This window comes from Engystomops pustulosus, chromosome 5, assembly GCF_040894005.1.
Source record: "Engystomops pustulosus chromosome 5, aEngPut4.maternal, whole genome shotgun sequence".
Lineage (NCBI taxonomy): Eukaryota > Metazoa > Chordata > Amphibia > Anura > Leptodactylidae > Engystomops > Engystomops pustulosus.
Window position 1 is genome coordinate 11,948,586 of NC_092415.1, and position 19,232 is coordinate 11,967,817.

Sequence of the window (19,232 nt, forward strand, 5' to 3'; positions counted from 1 at the left end):
TATATGTATGGTGGCCTGCAGTGACCATATATTTCGGAGATCCATACACGTCTATGGCGGCGTAAACAAAAGATACTCGCGTAGTAAAGACGTGTTAGCCACCAACACTCTTTATGTGTAGCTTTGCCACCTACTGGGCATCACCCCTGCTGTGCCAGGCAAGGACGGGGCATTGCATACAACCACCGATATTAAAGAGGCGCTGCATCTCCCATCTACTGTGTAGTGGGATACTATCTATTATTCTCTGTTGTCAGCCATTTAAAGGGACTACTGAATAGTTAAACTTGTCTATAGGAAAGTTTCTTGTAAATGAAGCTTGAAGTTTTGGAAATAAACTCTCCAGTCTGTCTCCTCTATGAATGGAAACTTAGTCCATAGTTGATAGTTTGCTACAATGTATCAGTGCAGTTTAGACGTCAGTGCATTAGCTCACAGGGTTCTCTTGCCTGTTACTTTGCTACAGTGTATCAGTGCAGATTAAACACATTTTTTGGGTATCCAGTAGCAGCAAAATCTTACCTGTCCTTACAATTTGCTACAATGTATCAGTGTAGAATAGACGTTTATGTGGGTGCGGGAGCGTAGCGTAACAAAAGCTGTTTGCAGGATTGTTTGTGACAATGTAGCAGTGTAGGTAAAATCTACTAGTTTGTATTCCAGCTCATTCAGTATAGTAGAGGGGCTCAGCAAAAGGAGGCATTGTTTTCCATTTCCCACTTTGGGAAATGTATTTGCATATTTCCCAGAATCCCCTAGTGGAGCACCAATGGCTATAAGTCTCCACACACCTATATGGCAGCCATAATGGGCAAAGTCTCCATAGGGAGAACTCTTACTTCCTGGTCTCAGTATAGTAAAGGCAGAAATATATATCCTGTACCAATGTTTTGTTACAATGTAGCAGTGAAGATAAAATGTACTAGTTTGTATTCCAACTCATTCAGTCATGCAGTAGCAAAAAGTGTCTTTCGGCTCTCAAAGGGAACCTGTCACCGGGGACCTCATTTTCACTAAAGACGGGTTACAGAAGCCCTTTACACCTGGTTGCAAATATGTCTTGATGCTTTCTCTAAGCATTTTCATTACAATATAATTGTGTGTTATAACTTGCCTTGTATCCTGACAGAATCCTCTGTGTAGTCCCAGGAGTTGGGCTTTGGTTTGGATGCATTTCAAAAAACAACATGTGACTTGTCTGTGCTGCAGACTCCTCAGCTCTTGGCCCCCACCTTTGTACCCCTGTACAGCTCCTCTGTCCACCTTCACATAGGTCACACAGTCTGATGAGCTGACATCAGTGGGAGAGGGAGGAGCTGTACAGGAACACAAAGGTGGGGGCTCAGAGCTGAGGAGTCTGCAGCACAGACAAGTCACATGTTGTTTTTTGAAATGCATCCAAACCAAAGCCCAACCCCTGTGACTACACAGAGGATGCTGTCAGGGTGCAAGGTAAGTTATAAGACACAATTATATTGTAATGCAAATGCTTAGAGAATGCAGAAAGGCAGATGTGCAATGCAGGGGTAATACACTTCTGCAGCCTGTCTTTAGTTAAAATGAGGTCCCTGGTGACAGGTTCCCTTTAATGATATGTACAAGGTGTCAGAGTGCTGGGCAGCATAAACCTTTTCCCTGCCCCTGATAGTTTGCTACAATGTACCAGTGCAGGTAAAATGTATCAGTCAGTATTCCAAACTGCTTAGGCCATAGGTTGGGTTGATGTGATACAATTGTAACAAATCCCCAGCAGTAATAGATGGTGGCCACACAGAGGTTGAGTAAACCAGATGCAAGTGTAACAAACCTTCAGCATCAAGAAATTGGATTCTGAATGTCTAAATACAATTGTAACAAACTCTTAGTAATCAGACAGCGGAACCTGCTCAATAAAGAGAATTTACGTAAACTGGATACAATTGTAACAAACCCTCAGTGATGGCAAATATTATGTCTTTATGGGTTTAATATCAACAACAATGATTACTGCAAGCAGCGATCCTTATAAAAGTATAATAGCAGGGAGCTAGTAATAACCACAAAATCACATGCTCCCACAATGCACTGCGGCAACTAACCTCACCTGTCAGGAGTTGTGACTGATGTCTGTAAGGGGCGTGACTCTGTCTTTGGCGTTCTGTGACACCTTGTGTCATGCTCCGCCCCCTATGATCCAGGGCTTTGGAAGAACAGACCATGACCCCACAGTGATCCTTTAATTTCTCTTCAAGGTCATCAAGGTCATGTGATATTTTATTGGAAAGATTTGTGAAAAACCTAGGGTGTGAATGAGCCCTAAACACGTGGCCTCATCATCTAACAGCTAATAAGCCCCAAATCTGTTCTAACAGTCAGTGCACTGGCGCCATCTGTAGGATGGAGCTGGACCTGCAACAGTAGGAAATCTATGATTTTTATACCAAATTTTATAATATTAACAATCAGTAATTTCCCTTTCATTGATGTTGTAGGTTTCTTATATTCATATTATTTTCTGGTTTAGCCACGTTAAGTATTAATAGTTAATTACTGCTGAGTCAGCAAATTCTGGAAAACGATTGCAAAACACAAAGAAACTAGAGAAAGGGAAGTTTATCCGTCATTACTTTACTTCCCAGATTTGAGGCTGAAGAATTATTGAATAACTTGTAGTAAGTAAAAGTTATGTGAAATGTTACAAAGTAACCAGAGATGTAACATGAAGCTGCAGAACTCCAAAATATTCTGTACAAAGCCCCCAAATATAATCTATAGGGGACAGAACTGGCATCTTTATATAGGAAGGAGTCACCCGATGGCCCCTGTATAGGTCCTGGTAGTAATGGGGGTGCAGGATTATACAATTCCATAATCCCAGGAGTAATGATTAACCCCCGCAGGACAATGTGTCCCTCTGCTCCTTCCAAGTCGCCTCATATCTTTACAAGGCTGATCACAAGACCTGGTAATGTTATAGAGCAAAGGTGAGGAATCTGCTGACAACTGCACATCTTCAAAGCCTTCCCCGCCGTGTAATTATGTCCGAAATTATATGTGAGGTACATAAAAATTTTAAAACCTATCCTGAGTTACATCCAGTATTATACTCCGGAGCTGCACTCACTATTCTGCTGGTGCAGTCACTGTGTACATACATGACATTACTTATCCTGTACTGATCCTGAGTTACATCATGTATTATACTCCAGAGCTGCACTCACTATTCTGCTGCTGGTGCAGTCACTGTGTACATACATGACATTACTTATCCTGTACTGATCCTGAGTTACATCCTGTATTATACTCCAGAGCTGCACTCACTATTCTGCTGCTGGTGCAGTCACTGTGTACATACATGACATTACTTATCCTGTACTGATCCTGAGTTACATCCAGTATTATACTACGGAGCTGCACTCACTATTCTGCTGCTGGTGCAGTCACTGTGTACATACATGACATTACTTATCCTGTACTGATCCTGAGTTACATCCTGTATTATACTCCAGAGCTGCACTCACTATTCTGCTGCTGGTGCAGCCACTGTGTACATACATGACATTACTTATCCTGTACTGATCCTGAGTTACATCCTGTATTATACCCCAGAGCTGCACTCACTATTCTGCTGGTGCAGTCACTGTGTACATACATGACATTACTTATCCTGTACTGATCCTGAGTTACATCCTGTATTATACCCCAGAGCTGCACTCACTATTCTGCTGGTGGTGCAGTCACTGTGTACATACATGACATTACTTATCCTGTACTGATCCTGAGTTACATCATGTATTATACTCCAGAGCTGCACTCACTATTCTGCTGCTGGTGCAGTCACTGTGTACATACATGACATTACTTATCCTGTACTGATCCTGAGTTACATCCTGTATTATACTCCAGAGCTGCACTCACTATTCTGCTGCTGGTGCAGTCACTGTGTACATACATGACATTACTTATCCTGTACTGATCCTGAGTTACATCCAGTATTATACTACGGAGCTGCACTCACTATTCTGCTGGTGGTGCAGTCACTGTGTACATACATGACATTACTTATCCTGTACTGATCCTGAGTTACATCCAGTATTATACTCTGGAGCTGCACTCACTATTCTGCTGGTGGTGCAGTCACTGTGTACATACATGACATTACTTATCCTGTAGTGATCCTGAGTTACATCCTGTATTATACTCCAGAGCTGCACTCACTATTCTGCTATTGTAGTTATATTCTTGTACATAGGGGGCAGTATTATAGTAGTTATATTCTTGTACATAGGGGGCAGTATTATAGTAGTTATATTCTTGTACATAGGGGGCAGTATTATAGTAGTTATATTCCTGTACACAGGGGGCAGTATTATAGTAGTTATATTCTTGTACATAGGAGGCAGTATTATAGTAGTTATATTCTTGTACATAGGGGGGGGCAGTATTATAGTAGTTATATTCCTGTACATAGGGGGCAGTATTATAGTAGTTATATCCCTGTACATAGGGGGCAGTATTATAGTAGTTATATTCTTGTACATAGGGGCAGTATTATAGTAGTTATATTCCTGTACATAGGGGGCAGTATTATAGTAGTTATATTCTTGTACATAGGGGGCAGTATTATAGTAGTTATATTCTTGTACATAGGGGGCAGTATTATAGTAGTTATATTCCTGTACATAGGGGGCAGTATTATAGTAGTTATAGTCTTGTACATAGGGGGCAGTATTATAGTAGTTATATTCTTGTACATAGGAAGCAGTATTATAGTAGTTATATTCTTGTACATAGTGGGCAGTATTATAGTAATTATATTCCTGTACATAGGGGGCAGTATTATAGTAGTTATATTATTTTACATAGGGGGCAGTATTATAGTAGTTATATTCTTGTACATAGGAAGCAGTATTATAGTAGTTATATTCTTGTACATAGTGGGCAGTATTATAGTAGTTATATTCTTGTACATAGTGGGCAGTATTATAGTAATTATATTCCTGTACATAGGGGGCAGTATTATAGTAGTTATATTCCTGTACATAGGGGGTAGTATTATAGTAGTTATATTCCTGTACATAGGGGGCAGTATTATAGTAGTTATATTCTTGTACATAGGTGGCAGTATTATAGGAGTTATATTCTTGTATATAGGGGGCAGTATTATAGTAGATATATTCCTGTACATAGGGGGCAGTATTATAGTAGTTATATTCTTGCACATAGGGGGCAGTATTATAGTAGACATATTCTTGTACATAGGGGGCAGTATTATAGTAGTTATATTCTTGTACATAGGGGGCATTATTATAGTAGTTATATTCTTGTACATAGGGGACAGTATTATAGTAGTTATATTCTTGTACATAGGGGGCAGTATTATAGTAGTTATATTCTTGTACATAGGGGGCAGTATTATAGTAGTTATATTCTTGTACATAGGGGGCATTATTATAGTAGTTATATTCTTGTACATAGGGGGAGTATTATAGTAGTTATATTCTTGTACATAGGGGACAGTATTATAGTAGTTATATTCTTGTACATAGGGGCAGTATTATAGTAGTTATATTCTTGTACATAGGGGCAGTATTATAGTAGTTATATTCTTGTACATAGGGGGCAGTATTATAGTAGTTATATTCTTGTACATAGGGGGCATTATTATAGTAGTTATATTCTTGTACATAGGGGGGAGTATTATAGTAGTTATATTCTTGTACATAGGGGACAGTATTATAGTAGTTATATTCTTGTACATAGGGGGCAGTATTATAGTAGTTATATTCCTGTACATAGGGGGCAGTATTATAGTAGTGATATTCTTGTACATAGGGGGGAGTATTATAGTAGTTATATTCTTGTACATAGGGGGCAGTATTATAGTAGTGATATTCTTGTACATAGGGGGGAGTATTATAGTAGTTATATTCCTGTACATAGGGGGCAGTATTATAGTAGTGATATTCTTGTACATAGGGGGGAGTATTATAGTAGTTATATTCTTGTACATAGGGGACAGTATTATAGTAGTTATATTCTTGTACATAGGGGCAGTATTATAGTAGTTATATTCTTGTACATAGGGGCAGTATTATAGTAGTTATATTCTTGTACATAGGGGGCAGTATTATAGTAGTGATATTCTTGTACATAGTGACAGTATTATAGTAGTTATATTCCTGTACATAGGGAGCAGTATTATAGTAGTTATATTCTTGTACATAGGGGGCAGTATTATAGTAGTGATATTCTTGTACATAGGGGGCAGTATTATAGTAGCTATATTCTTGTACACAGGGGGCAGTATTATAGTAGTTATATTCCTGTACATAGGGAGCAGTATTATAGTAGTTATATTCTTGTACATAGGGGGCAGTATTATAGTAGTTATATTCTTGTACATAGGGGCAGTATTATAGTAGTTATATTCTTGTACATAGGGGACAGTATTATAGTAGTTATATTCTTGTACATAGGATGCAGTATTATAGTAGACATATTCTTTCACATAGGCAAAATACCATATGAAGGTCAATAAGAGGAGTCTCTGAATGCATTGGTGCCAGTTCTGTTCTGCACTGTAAGCACATGCATCATGAATTATTAAAGCTATGACCCAGATGTATCATTAGTGAGGCAGTAGGGCACTATGGGGGACATTAATCATAGTGGGTCTCAGGTTCGCCTGTTTTTGCGCCTGGTTTGCTCTTCTTTTTGGCTCCTGATCTATGATGGATCTGGTTCTGCCTTAGTAAATGCACTTTGGATTTGTCGCATGTCCCATTCATTTGCGCCTAAATTAGCGCCAAATTTGGCGCAATTGTTAGATCTCATTTGTGAGCAATAATGAAAGGAGACTGAGAAAATGTGACAGAACGTTCAGGACTTCATCTCTGCACAAAAAAAATATCATTATGATGCAAATGCAGGAACTAAAAGTGACAGAGATGTAAAAAAAAAAAAAAAAAAAAATCTTGCTGAAATGAGTCTTTTCCCTTTTTATTGTAATTTACATGAAATGGAGACTGATAATATTCTCAGATCTGTACAATAAGACAATAATCACTCCCAGAGATGATCCCATAGACAATGATAAAGTCGTTACTGGAGAAATTTTACATTTTAAAACTGCTCCGAAGTATTTTCCATGTTGCATAGAGGTTATTCTTCATTTGGGAACCTAAAATGTATGTTTTTAGTAATGAAAAGGGAAGTTTTTTGGAAGTGCAGCTGCTCAGAGGAGGTGCATTTTCTGCGCCTATTTTGTGCCTTTTTAGGCGCACTTTTGTGATAGATCCCGTGCAAACATCTGTTTAGGACGCACTCACTATGTCAGATAAGGCGCAGAGACTCAAAACCACTACGTGCCGAACTTTGCCGTGAGCCAGAAATGGCGCATAAATGCGCCTAATTAACGAGATGCGCCAGATTTTAGCGTTAAAAGACGCTCAAAACAGTCTGACTATGATTAATGTCCCCCTATGTGCAGTCACTAATGAGCAGAGTGCACCAGATTATTAAAGACTTGCACACCCTGCATGTGCCACAATAAAGTTGGACTTCCGATATAAATGTGACACCCCTTTAGGTGCAGAGTTTTGTGTCACTTCATAAATACTTGCATTTATGTGCAAACTGTGCCTGAAAACTGGCGCAGTCAGTTTTGTAAACCCGCTCCAATGTGTGTGAATGCTGATATTTTTACTCTGCACTTTCTTTATATTGATCTGTGTCATTTTTTGTATTTTTCAGACTCACAAAATGTCTACGCAGCATCAGGAATTTAATCTAGTGGAGGGGAAGCCGCTGCTGGTGGACAAGGAGGAGGTAATGGACCTTTACGTCATGTTGCTTATGGGCGGTATTATTACTGTATTGGCAGGAATTCCCCCGGACTCTATAGTAACAGGATGTATTTCCAAGCGTTTGTGGATATGAGCAATTTCTTTGGAATTTTCTGGAGAGGCCACAAGTCAGGGAATCTACAAGTCAGACACCAAACACATAGAAAACCGTAAGAAACGTAGACAAATCTCAGCGACTGAACACAAAAAACTTTTTTCTTTACATTTCCGTGATGATAACTTGTCCGCAAAATTCTCTACAGGGAAATAGCACAGGACAGGAAACAATCTTCACTATTTTTTTACCATCTCCATATAAAAGTGACGGGCAAACCTCCCAGTAGTGTCATAGGTCAAAATAAAAACTGCAACCTCTATGGAAGTACAACCCCCAGCATGTCCTGACAACTCTGCACAATCAGACTACTGTTTCCCTACAATATACCGCTACAGGGGGCTGAAATACTTTGCAGACAAGACAAAAGATACATTTCTGCTGCTGATTTACTGCAATGCACTGTTAAAATAATGGCACCATATAGTGACCTAATAATACCGCCATATAGTAACTACATCAATGGTACGTCCTGTACATATAATCTCCATATAATTCTCAAATAATTCCAACATATTGCCTAAAGTGACCTAATAAATTGACTTACTAATACTACCATACAATCACTAATAATTACACAACACAGTGATCAAATAATACCGCTATAAAGTGACCAAATACCAGCCCCACACATAAAGTAATGCAATAGCAAGATCTAAGTAATACCGCAATACAAGGGCCAAATAATGTCCCTATTTTGTGATCAGACAAGACAACCGTACAATGCTAAAATAATACCACCATTTAGTGACCAAATATTACTGCCATACACAACTCAAATTACGGTATAATACCATTCAGTAAGTAAATAATAGCAATAGTCAGTGATCAAAAACCCCACTATAGTACTACCATTCTGTAATCACACAGACTGCTGAACTCGTAGCACAATATAGTGACCAAATAATCCTTCCATATGAAGCTCAAATTATACAAACATTCAGTGACTAAATAATACTGCCATATATTGCTTAAATATGACCATCATACAATGACCAAACAACACCCAACAGTGATCAAAAAATACCACAATACAGCAACCAAATATCCCTACATAAAGTAATCTAGTGGCAATGTAATAGCCATACTGCCCAGGATCTAAGTAATACGGCCATATACTGCTCAAGTATTACCACCATTCAGTGCCCAAATACTCCTGCCATATGAAGCTCAGATTATACAAACATTTAGTGACTAAACAGTACGGCCATACATTACATAAATATTACCAAGTGACCAAATACCAGCTCCATACCTGGAGACATGTAATAGCAGTGCAGTATAATACCGCCATACATCACTCAAATACTACCCCCATTCATAGACCAAATTATACATAAATGGTATAAACTCAGCACTCAATTACAAATAGTCTTTAGTGGAACAACAGCGATTGGCAATTTACATACGGTATATTAACTTTTCGGTCAAAACACCTTCCTCAGAAAGCGGATTGCTGGTGGTTAGAAAGGCGAATAAGACGACCCCATTGGGAAGGGTCAGCGCCTCGCTCTGCTTCCTGGATTGCCGATCAGTGTTGTTTTGTAATTGATCTAAAATTGAGTGCTGAATTTATACCATGGTATATTACTCGTGCACCTACTACCTCCTAGATCTTCATGGATGACTGATGTGTACAGTAATACAGTAATCTTATATCCAGTTCTAAATAATACCACCATCCGGTGCTCCTATAATACCACCATCCAGTGCTCCTATAATGCCACCACCCAGTGCTCCTATAATGCCACCACCCAGTGCTCCTATAATACCGCTATCCAGTGCTCCTGTAATACCACCACCCAGTGCTCCTATCATACCACCATCCGGTGCTCCTATAATACCACCATCCAGTGCTCCTATAATACCACCATCCGGTGCTCCTATAATACCACCATCCAGTGCTCTTATAATACCACCATCCAGTGCTCCTACAATACCACCATCCAGTGCTCCTATAATACCACCATCCAGTGCTCCTATAATGCCACCACCCAGTGCTCCTATAATGCCACCACTCAGTGCTCCTATAATACCACTATCAAGTGCTCCTATAATACCACCACCCAGTGCTCCTATAATACCACTATCCAGTGCTCCTATAATACCACTATCCAGTGCTCCTATAATACCACCATCCAGTGCTCCTACAATACCACCATCCAGTGCTCCTATAATACCACCATCTAGTGCTCCTATAATACCACCATCCAGTGCTCCTATAATACCACCACCCAGTGCTCCTATAATACCACCACCCAGTGCTCCTATAATACCACCATCTAGTGCTCCTATAATACCACCATCCAGTGCTCCTATAATACCACCATCCAGTGCTCCTATAATACCACTATCCAGTGCTCCTATAATACCACTATCCAGTGCTCCTATCATACCACCATCCAGTGCTCCTATCATACCACCACCCAGTGCTCCTATAATACCACTATCCAGTGCTCCTATCATACCACCATCCAGTGCTCCTATAATACCACCATCTAGTGCTCCTATAATACCACCATCCAGTGCTCCTATAATACCACCATCCAGTGCTCCTATAATACCACCATCCAGTGCTCCTATAATACCACTATCCAGTTCTCCTATAATACCAGCATCCAGTGCTCCTATAATACCACCATCCAGTGCTCCTACAATACCACCATCTAGTGCTCCTATAATACCACCATCCAGTGCTCCTATAATACCACCATCCAGTGCTCCTATAATACCGCCATCCAGTGCTCCTACAATACCACCATCTAGTGCTCTTATATTACCACCACCCAGTGCTCCTATAATACCACCATCCAGTGCTCCTATAATACCGCCATCCAGTGCTCCTATAATACCACCATCCAGTGCTCCTATCATACCACCATCCAGTGCTCCTATCATACCACCATCCAGTGCTCCTATCATACCACCATCCAGTGCTCCTATCATACCACCATCCAGTGCTCCTATCATAACACCATCCAGTGCTCCTATAATACCACCATCCAGTGCTCCTATAATACCACCACCCAGTGCTCCTATCATACCACCATCCAGTGCTGCTATCATACCACCATCCAGTGCTCCTATCATAACACCATCCAGTGCTCTTATAATACCACCACCCAGTGCTCCTATAATACCACCACCCAGTGCTCCTATAATACCACCATCTAGTGCTCCTATAATACCACCAAGTGCTCCTATAATTCCACCACCCAGTGCTCCTACAATACCACCATCCAGTGCTCCTATAATACCACCATCCAGTGCTCCTATAATACCACTATCCAGTGCTCCTATAATACCACCATCCAGTGCTCCTATAATACCACCATCCAGTGCTCCTATAATACCACCATCCAGTGCTCATATAATAACACCATCCAGTGCTCTTATATTACCACCACCCAGTGCTCCTATAATACCACCATCCAGTGCTCCTATAATACCACCACCCAGTGCTCCTATAATACCACCACCCAGTGCTCCTATAATACCACCATCCAATGCTCCTATAATACCACCACCCAGTGCTCCTATAATACCACTATCCAGTGCTCCTATAATACCACCATCCAGTGCTCCTATAATACCACCATCCAGTGCTCCTACAATACCACCATCCAGTGCTCCTATAATACCACTATCCAGTGCTCCTATAATACCACCATCCAGTGCTCCTATAATACCACCATCCAGTGCTCCTATAATACCACCATCCAGTGCTCCTATAATACCACCATCCAGTGCTCATATAATAACACCATCCAGTGCTCTTATATTACCACCACCCAGTGCTCCTATAATACCACCATCCAGTGCTCCTATAATACCACCACCCAGTGCTCCTATAATACCACCACCCAGTGCTCCTATAATACCACCATCCAGTGCTCCTATAATACCACTATCCAGTGCTCCTATAATACCACCATCCAGTGCTCCTATAATACCACCATCCAGTGCTCCTATAATACCACCACCCAGTGCTCCTATCATACCACCATTCAGTGCTCCTATAATACCACCATTCAGTGCTCCTATAATACCACCACCCAGTGCTCCTATCATACCACCATTCAGTGCTCCTATAATACCACCATCCAGTGCTCCTACAATACCACTATCCAGTGCTCCTATAATACCACCACCCAGTGCTCCTATCATACCACCATTCAGTGCTCCTATAATACCACCACCCAGTGCTCCTATAATACCACCATCCAGTGCTCCTACAATACCACCATCCAGTGCTCCTATAATACCACCATCCAGTGCTCCTATCATACCACCACCCAGTGCTCCTATCATACCACCACCCAGTGCTCCTATAATACCACTATCCAGTGCTCCTACAATACCACCATCCAGTGCTCCTATAATACCACCATCCAGTGCTCCTATCATACCACCATCCAGTGCTCCTATAATACCACCATCCAGTGCTCCTATAATACCACCATCCAGTGCTCCTACAATACCACCATCCAGTGCTCCTATCATACCACCACCCAGTGCTCCTATAATACCACCATCCAGTGCTCCTATAATACCACCATCCAGTGCTCCTATAATACCACCATCCAGTGCTCCTATAATACCACCATCCAGTGCTCCTATAATACCACCATCCAGTGCTCCTACAATACCACCATCCAGTGCTCCTATCATACCACCACCCAGTGCTCCTATCATACCACCACCCAGTGCTCCTATCATACCACCACCCAGTGCTCCTATCATACCACCACCCAGTGCTCCTATAATACCACCATCCAGTGCTCCTACAATACCACCATCCAGTGCTCCTACAATACCACCACCCAGTGCTCCTATCATACCACCACCCAGTGCTCCTATCATACCACCACCAAGTGCTCCTATAATACCACCATTCAGTGCTCCTATAATACCACCACCCAGTGCTCCTACAATACCACCACCCAGTGCTCCTATAATACCACCATCCAGTGCTCCTATCATACCACCACCCAGTGCTCCTATAATACCACCACCCAGTGCTCCTATAATACCACTATCCAGTGCTCCTACAATACCACCATCCAGTGCTCCTATAATACCACCACCCAGTGCTCCTATAATACCACCATCCAGTGCTCCTATAATACCACCATCCAGTGCTCCTATAATACCACCATCCAGTGCTCCTATAATACCACCATCCAGTGCTCCTACAATACCACCATCCAGTGCTCCTACAATACCACCATCCAGTGCTCCTATAATACCACCATCCAGTGCTCCTATAATACCACCACCCAGTGCTCCTATAATACCACCATCCAGTGCTCCTATAATACCACCATCCAGTGCTCCTATAATACCACCATCCAGTGCTCCTATAATACCACCATCCAGTGCTCCTATAATACCACCATCCAGTGCTCCTATAATACCACCATCCAGTGCTCCTATAATACCACCATCCAGTGCTCCTATAATACCACCATCCAGTGCTCCTATAATACCACCATCCAGTGCTCCAGCAAATAATGCCAAAACATAATCTACACTTAACAAAACCATATAGTGTTCCCAAAAAGGTCCTGTAATAATGTGTTGTACAATATATAAATAATACCGCCATATCACAGAGAGATGCTTGCACCTTTCACATCCACAGCCCACTGCCCCCATAGGAAGTAATATGGATAGTAGGACTACATTAGGTTTCTGCCAGTCATGTGATTCCTTATCATCAGTCATCTACAGGGACTTGTGTCTCCCCATATAACCTCATAGATGTGATGTCTTCAAAGGATTTTTTTTATTCTATTCAATTTTATTTTTTGTTTTATTGGTTGATTTTAATAACTTTTTAAATTAATATTTACTTTTAAAAAAATTTTTAAGATTTAATTTTAATAACTTTATTCTTATTATTATTCTATTAAAAACATTTTTTACTATTATTTGATTTTTTTTAATTTACTTTTCTCTTAGGGAATAACACTATTATTGCAGGACTATGAGATCACGGTAAGTGCCACCACATGCTATGCAGTGTCAGATATTACTATTAGTGGCTTCGCAGTTATAACATCTTATGACCTGTGACACCATCTACCAAGAAAACTTTCTTCAGCATCGCCCCAGATACTGGCACACGATGGGAGGAAATTATTAACACACCTGCACCAGAATCCTGGCGTCCAAAAAACAAACGATAAATGTGCCGCAAGGCATTTTAGACAAAGGTTTTTCCAACTATGGGGGCGTGGTATTTGGAAATGGGTGTGGCTTCACAAGAAAAGGGGCGTGGCTTGCAGAAAAGTAGGAACCAACAATCTTATACTGCACCAGAATTCATCATCACAGTGATAAATCTGACACAGCAAAAGAGTAGCTGACAAGCTCTGTGCAGCGCTGCGTAATATGTGTGCGCTATACAAATATAGGAATTAATAGATAATAGTATAATAGAAGCATTGAATGGCGGTATTATATGGGTATAAGGTGGCAGCATATTAGGGACACTACATGGCAGTATTATATGGGTATAAGGTGGCAGCATATTAGGGACACTACATGGCAGTATTATATGGGTATAAGGTGGCAGCATAATAGGGACACTACATGGCAGTATTATATGGGTATAAGGTGGCAGCATAATAGGGACACTACATGGCAGTATTATATGGGTATAAGGTGGCAGCATAATAGGGACACTACATGGCAGTATTATATGGGTATAAGGTGGCAGCATATTAGGGACACTACATGGCAGTATTATATGGGTATAAGGTGGCAGCATAATAGGGACACTACATGGCAGTATTATATGGGTATAAGGTGGCAGCATAATAGGGACACTACATGGCAGTATTATATGGGTATAAGGTGGCAGCATAATAGGGACACTACATGGCAGTATTATATGGGTATTAGGTGGCAGCATATTAGGGACACTACATGGCAGTATTATATGGGTATAATGTGGCAGCATAATAGGGACACTACATGGCAGTATTATATGGGCACCTGTTGATAGTATTACAGGCATAGTAATTGTTGGTTTCATAGGGCACTGTATGGCAGCAAATTGTGTGCTCTCTTTGGCAGTATTACATCACAGGGCTCTGTATCATGGAGGCAATGCATGACGGTATTATATAGGCACCCCATGATTGACATTATCTAGTGATATTGTGGATGGACTGTATGGAAGTGAATGTGGGCTCTCTTTGGCAGTGTTTTATGGGTATTGTGTGGCAGTATTATAAAGGATACATTGTGACACTATAATGCAGTCTCTGTTACTTTGTAAAGTCTTGATATAAAATTGCTTTACAGTGGTTAGCACTACAGCCTTGCAGCGCTGGGGTCCTGGGTTCAAGTCCCAGGGTCAACATCTGCAAAGAGTTTGTATGTTCTCTCCGTGTTTGAGTGATTTTCCTTTGGGTCCTCCGGTTTCCTCCCACACTCCAAAACATACTAGTAGGTTGATTAGATTGTGAGCCCCATTGGGGACAGGGACTGATTTAGGAAACTCTGTGCAGCGCTGCATAACCTGTGTGCGCTTTATAAATAAAGGAATTTACAGAAGTATTTTGAGTTCCCTGTACTACAGTGATATGGACAATGACAGTATATGGTAGTATATGATCCTGGTGTGTCAGTTATTTAGTTACTATATGAAGGGGTTTTGCTATGACTTTGGTTAAATTGCCTCAGAACACCCCAGTTTTCCCAGTTAGGGCTCACATCTCGTTTTATGTATTCGCTCAGCATATACGTCAGGTAAGCTCCCAACATATACAATGGGCATTTACATTGACATATAGTGGCAGGACACATCAGAATCCCAACATGTTCTTAGAACCTGATATGAACCCAACCTTTGTGCAATGTGTGAACTTATTATATAGTATTATGGATGGACTGTATGGCAGTAATGTGAACACTGCATGATATTATGTATATTATTTATAACATCATTGTATATTATGTATATTTTGTATTATGTTGGCATTGTATGGCAGTTTCTTAAAGGTGCACCATGTGGCAGTATCTGCTGAGAACCATATGGTGCTTTTATTTCATTTTTGGGGTGTTTTTCGTAGACTGTGATAGTACTAGATACTATTAGTTATCCAGTACAATGACAAGTATTTCCCCCAGTTCTGCCCCCGTGTCCTCACAGACCTTGATCAGAGAACCCTAAATCCTGCTGATGTCAGGGCTCTGACTGTAACAGCGGATTAGAAGTTTATAGGTTTTTATTGTTATATTATGAGAAATATATTCTTATGTTTTATTTTGGTTACTTGTTGATACATTTGTATCAGTTCTCCTTCCCCTGTCAGTAAGAATCTCCCATCTTTCCCCACGTCAGTCATGTAACGCCGTGTCCCAGTAGTCTGGTGTGCCCCATACATGTAAGTGTGTCAGCCAGTGAGCGCAGGCTAATCCCTTTAACTGTTGTTATATCCAGCAGCCTCCAAAGCCGCCATCCGCGCAGATCTCCGGAAAGAGCATTTCCACACGATTAGTGTTTACACCGGAGGAGAACAGGGCAGACGCCCTGCAAAGCCCTAGAGGGAGCCCCTTATGCTTCCCATCCCTAGTCACCAAGCACTGACCCCATAATAACCCCATTATTTGTCAGATCCTGCTACATCCTGAAATCCTCTGTGCTGCTGGTGACCCTGCACTTTCTATAGGAGTGTGCTGAGCACCCCTGTGCATGAGCAATGTATGGACCCCCCTCTATCACTTATATACACATGATAAGATTTTTCATAGTTTAAGTAGTAAAGGGGTTAATGGTCACACACCTTGTGATCTAACCTGGTGAAGGGGTTAATGTAACATTCCTGGACTATGGCAAGGAAGGGTTAATATTAAAATATCCTCAATGGGGATAATTCTGTAGAAACTAGAGATAGGAGGAAGGACACCTCTATGTCCTTTGGAAGTTGCAGAATTTCCAGCAGCACAGAGGATGTCAGGAGAAGGATGCACCTCTGTGGGGAGCAGTGACCTGTACGCTCTTGGACCTATTGGAAAGGTCTGCATTTAGGGATAGGAGGAAGAGTGTGTTGTACTTTTATATCGTGTAAGGATCAGCCAACTCTGCAGCACAGAGGATTTCTGGAGAGGATTGTGCTGATTCTGCAGGAGGCAGTGACCTGTCCACTCCTGATGTTAGTGAAGACAAGACTATGTTATAGGGTTATGGAAAGGGACAGTTACATTATGGAAGGAGCAGGCTTCTCTGCAAGTACTTCAGAACAGGAATGTGTTGATTTTGCAGGAGGCAGTGACCTCATGTAATGGTAGTGAAGACAGGACTGTGTGTTACAGGTTTTGGCAAAGGGATGTAGCACAATTACATAATGGAAGGAGAAGGTTCTTCAGCAGCACACTGTAACTCAGGAGGGGAGTGTTCTGATTTTGTAGGAGGCAGTGACCTCATGTAATGAAAGTGAAGACAGGACTGTGCTTTACAGGTTTGGGAAAGGGATGTAGCACAATAACATAAAGTTCTTCAGCAGCACACTGTAACTCAGGAGGGGAGTGTTCTGATTTTACAGGAGGCAGTGACCTTTCCTCTAATGTGATATAAGGAAGCACCAGCAAATATATTGAGTAGTAAAGAGTAAAGGAATGTGGTTATATTGTATAAGGAGCCGGCTAATCTGCAGCACAGAGGATATCAGGTTAATGATGTTTCTCATGTGATATTAGTGAGGACTATATAGTATGTGACAAGGAAGGGAAGGGGAGCGGCACAACGATATGATATCAGCAGAGAAATAACCTCTCCACTCGTGTGATGTAAGGACTGGACTGAATGGGGCAGGAGGAAGTTATAGGGCACATGACACTATCACATTGTAGATGGAGAGGAGACTGTTGATTTTCCAGGAGGCAGTGACCTGTCCACTTAGTGAAGACATGAGGATAGGAAGGGGGTAAAATTACATTAAAGGGAACCTGTCACCAGGAGACCCATTTTTAGCACTCATTTTTAGTGAGGAGCCGGCTCTTCTGCAGTCCAGAGTATATCATGTCAGGAGTGTTTTGATTTTGCAGCAGGCAGTGACCTGTAAGTAAGGGTTGGACTGTGTATAAAAAGGGGCAGGATGAAAGGTTTGGAGCCATAGTACAGTTACATTGAGTAAGGTATTGGCTCTTCTGCGGCTCTTCATGTGCTGATTATGAAGGAGGCAGTTATCAACCCATGTCATGTAAGTAAGGACTGGACTGGGTGTGACCTGGGCAGAAGGGAAGGAGGAATGATACATGATACAGTTACAATGTGTAAGAAGCAGGCTACTCCACGTGTCCGGAGTGTGCTGATTTTGCAGGAGGCAGTGACCTGTCTTCTCATGTGATATAAATGAGGACTGGACTGTGTATGTAAGAGGCAGGAGGAAGGGGGATGTGGCACACAGCACAGAAAAGCAGACTCGTCTGTAGCACTCCGCAGTAGAGGAGTCTGTTGATTTTGCAGGAGGCAGTGACCTGTCTTCTCATGTGATATAAATGAGGACGGGACTCTGTATGTAATAGGAAGGGGGATGTGGCACACAGCACAGAAAAGCAGGCTCGTCTGTAGCACTCTGCAGTAGAGGAGTCTGTTGATTTTGCAGGAGGCAGTGACCTGTCCATTCTTGTGATATTAGTCAGGTCAGGACAGGGTGACCAGCCCTGAAGTAATAGGTCACTGATTGATTCTGTAAATACGACTACAATCTCATCTTCTCATCCATCATGTAGATTTTGCCTCCAGTTTGTGTCCAGCAGCGCATTCCTCATCCGCGCCATAAACACTTGTAGAAGGTTATGGTGACATTTTGCTGTATACACGTCCCGCGCCAATGTTATGGATGGAACAATTCTTGTGCAACACAAAGGTCACAATGTCTGGACAGATGGCGAGCATCTTCATCCTTAGCAGATTACCACACGAGGATCTCGTGCTCCCCTCCCCCTCCTCTTCCCCGAAATGGTGTTTTAATGTAAATCGGTGGTTAAAGAGGCTGCTTCCCTGTGACGCCTGCTTGTTATGTGCCGCCATCTGTCTCCGCAGTAATAAACCGCGCATCACTTACTCCTAGTGACCTACCGTAATATTACATTGTAATATTCTGGCTCCTCGTGTAATTATCTCCACCCCAACTGGTTAACACCTAATAAACAAGAAAAGGAAAGGTCTCGTCTGCTCGGCTGTAGACCCCCGAGATCTGACATGGCGGTATATCAACATCCCATGGAATAAGAACATTCTCCCGAGGAATACAAAGTGTAGAGAACCTCAGGGG

At 41.6% G+C, this 19,232-nt stretch overlaps 1 protein-coding gene across 4 annotated transcripts in view; it reads left to right on the plus strand.

The window, feature by feature from the left end:
* The window catches only part of NDRG1 (N-myc downstream regulated 1), a 70,306-nt gene that overhangs the window by 22,995 nt on the left and 28,079 nt on the right, over window positions 1–19,232 (plus strand). For 2 of the 4 annotated variants that reach the window (XM_072151155.1, XM_072151158.1), the window contains exons 2-3: window positions 7,735–7,809; window positions 13,906–13,941. In XM_072151155.1, coding sequence (XP_072007256.1) covers window positions 7,735–7,809; window positions 13,906–13,941 — 111 coding nt within the window. The remainder of the gene's footprint in view (window positions 1–7,734; window positions 7,810–13,905; window positions 13,942–19,232) is intronic. The other 2 variants (XM_072151157.1, XM_072151159.1) reach the window with 1 other exon arrangement.